The sequence below is a fragment of the Dacryopinax primogenitus genome, assembly GCF_000292625.1.
Source record: "Dacryopinax primogenitus strain DJM-731 SS1 chromosome Unknown DACRYscaffold_42, whole genome shotgun sequence".
NCBI classification, from domain to species: domain Eukaryota; kingdom Fungi; phylum Basidiomycota; class Dacrymycetes; order Dacrymycetales; family Dacrymycetaceae; genus Dacryopinax; species Dacryopinax primogenitus.
The window spans coordinates 1-3,098 of record NW_024467239.1 but is presented as its reverse complement, the minus strand read 5'-3'; the positions used below and the strand labels follow the sequence as shown (position 1 = coordinate 3,098).

The window sequence follows — 3,098 nt, the reverse complement described above, 5'->3', positions numbered from 1 at the left end:
TGATCCTGTCGACCGAGCGAGATACTTGGAGCAAATCCGAAGCAATCAGGAGTACGTCAGAAAGTACGCTCAGATGCTGCTGTCAACCTGCTTCGACACTCATTATCTCGGCAGGTGGGCTCAAGCATCAATCACCAAAAAACACAATGCATTGGCTTGCTCTCATGGATGCTGAATTTGCGTCGCTCACTGAAGGAGCTGACGCATTGAAACTATATGACATCGCCATTAAGATTGCCTCAGACAATGACTGGATGTGCGTGATATCTCCTGTGCAATTGGAATACCTTGCTGACGTCAACTGGAAGCTTGGAAGAGGGATGGGCCTTGTACTTAGTAAACCACTGCCCGTGATTGTCATCCGCGCCTACTGACAATTGTTATCAGGCTGGCTCTCATTTCATCCGATGTGCCAGGTGTAAGCATTTGAAGCTTCTGTTTGCATCACTTTCTCAACTTGCCGCAGGAGCTTTGGGAGCGAAATGCAGCGTCGTGGAATCGGTCGACAAAACCAATGGGGCGCGCTTGGCATTGTCGTACGCTATCACGCCAAGCTTCCACATGCTTTTCTGATATCATTGTATAGATCTCGATGGAGAAATCTTGCGAGAAGTCGGATTCAATATTCATGAGGGCCGTGACGGTGGACGTGGGCACTCAGACGGAACAGATTGATCCCATCCCTCGCTCTGCATATCTGGCGTCTCGTACCAATTTTTCGCAGAGCGGTGTGCTTGCCGATAGCGAGCTCCTGAGCCTATCTGCTGATCAGTTTGCGGAGATCAGTGAGCATTCCCACGCATGCGTAATGGCAAAAGGGCTAACGGTACAATAGTCAAATGGACGCAAGTGATTTCTAGCGAAATCAATCTCTCTGTCTGTGCGTATTGTCATGGGCCTGTACTTTTCTACCGAGTGTGCTCAACGAATGCAGCACTCGAAAAACTGACCAACGACATGGCCGCCACTTCGGGGTCCGACAAGGTAGTTGTGGTTATTCGTGCTGATCATGGGGACATGGCAGTTTCCAGCTCGGTCTACCCTCCGGAACCAGTTCAAATGCATGAGTACGTCGCTTCTATTTTCCTTCTTGTTCACAGTGTGACAATGTCTATAGTGAACCAATCCCACTGTCGGAACTGGAGGATCCCCTTGCAGTTCAAATCATGCAGCAAGGTGAACAAGTCCGAAACGGCATGTGACCACCGCTTATGTCTCTCTAACAGTCATTCATTCCAAGGAACCCGTCTATCAAAGAGATGCGACCGAGGATCCAAGATATTCCGTTGCGGCCAAGAGCAGCCTGGACAAGACGATCCTTTGTTTCCCAATATATCACGCTGGGCGTGGAGACATGATGGGTTGTATCTATATGGCCAGTTCGAAACCATACGCCTACGCGCCCTCGATAGTCACCATGATGACGGTCCTCGCCCAACAAGCATCAATATCCATCACCAACTGCTTGCTATTCCAAGACGTGACGAAGGCTACAAGAAACAATATCCGCATGATCAATTCTCAAAAGGAAGCCTTAGAAGAAGCGAGACGGAGCAGGGAGGACGCGCTAAAGGCTGCAAAGGCACGTACATGAAATTTTATCCCTACCAAGCCTAATCTAATGGGTGTTGCAGACAAAGAGCAATTTTTGTGCGCAAAATTTGTGCTTCGCTTTAGACACGCATATCACTAACTCCTCTGCAGTGGCCTCCATGAGCCATGAACTTCGTACCCCCTTCAGTTCTTTCTATGGTCTTCTGGATCTTCTCAGTACCACCGATCTGGACTGGGAACAGCGTGAGTTGGTCCAAACAGCGCGACAATCATGCGAATTGCTCCTTGAGGTTCGTATTGGTATCTTCAACTGGTCTTCTGCATGGCTGAACCCGTCCAGATCATCGACGGGTTGTTGGATTATTCGAAGCTGGAAGCATCTGCTGTAAAACTAGAATCCATTCCATTGAACGTTGAAGACCTGGTTGGCAATGCTGTCGAGCTTCTGACTCACCTGGTACGTCTTCTGCTGAGTCTGCGCCAGATATATATGTTTAATGCGGTTTGCAGGCAGTCAAACGTGGTCTCGACCTGTCGTTCTTTGTCTGCCCTGATGTCCCTTTCTATATACTTGGTGATCTGTCCCGCTTACAGCAAGGTAAGGACACCCGATCGAGCGATATATGTACTGATGGTGACACAGTTCTCATGAACCTTCTTGGCAATGCTTTGAAGTTCACCGAAAAGGGCTCCGTTAAGGCCGTCTGTTCGGTCGACCAATCGGGAGAGATTCCTTGTGGCGAAAATCAAGTTGTGCTGAAATGGTCTGTTGCAGACACGGGCATTGGCATGTCTCCGCACGACATGAAGAATCTCTGGCAACCGTTTAGTCAAGTTGATCAATCTACGACACGCAAATTCGGCGGGACGGGTCTGGGATTATCTATCTGTCTTTCCCTAGTGAAGCTCATGCATGGTGATGTCGGTGTTTCATCCGAATTGGACAAAGGCTCGCAGTTCTGGTTTCGAATTCCCGTCACCATACACGAATCTGCAGAAACCGCGAAAGAGAAGGCCCTGATGCAAGCATACCGACTAAACCTCATCAATTCCGACGCCATGGTTCTTCTCTCTTCACCGACCGACACCACTCGGGATCTTCTCCAGGCTGCGTTGATCGGTGTGAAGTCTCTGGTCTGTAATAGCACGGAAGATACGGATATATTCCTCAGGGATGCTGGCATGAAGAAGGACCGTGTGGAATTTGTGGTTGTTGATGAACACGCGGAAGCCCGCATCGACGACATTGCCCATCTCCTCCAAGAATATCCTAGTTTAAGTCACGCAAAGATCATCCATCTTTGTGCTCCGTCAGCAGACTTCCTCAACCGCAGACCTGGCGCTAAGGCTGGTGTCGCCATCGAAGCTGTCGCCCCCGAAATGCACACATATATCCATGGCGGCCTTATCGCTAGAATGGCGAAGCCGGCCCGTACACAGAAGTTCCTTCGAATACTCTCAAGGATGTGGGATGCTCGTAGCGGTTACACGAACGGCTCTACCCTGAGAGATGGTCTCCGCGGTAACAAGATATCAGCCGATAT

At 49.5% G+C, this 3,098-nt stretch overlaps 1 protein-coding gene across 1 annotated transcript; it reads left to right on the top strand.

Moving 5' to 3' along the window:
* Positions 1 to 44: 44 nt before the first annotated feature.
* On the top strand, positions 45 to 3,076 carry DACRYDRAFT_25673 (uncharacterized protein; the record flags this gene model as incomplete). Its single annotated transcript, XM_040774261.1, has 15 exons — positions 45 to 63; positions 115 to 256; positions 309 to 336; positions 388 to 422; positions 467 to 536; positions 587 to 785; positions 836 to 880; positions 935 to 1,067; positions 1,118 to 1,176; positions 1,227 to 1,582; positions 1,635 to 1,650; positions 1,705 to 1,844; positions 1,895 to 2,011; positions 2,065 to 2,152; positions 2,198 to 3,076. Coding segments are annotated over exons 2-15 (2,275 nt in total), but the record flags the coding sequence as incomplete, so codon positions are not given.
* Between the last annotated feature and the right edge of the window lie 22 nt (positions 3,077 to 3,098).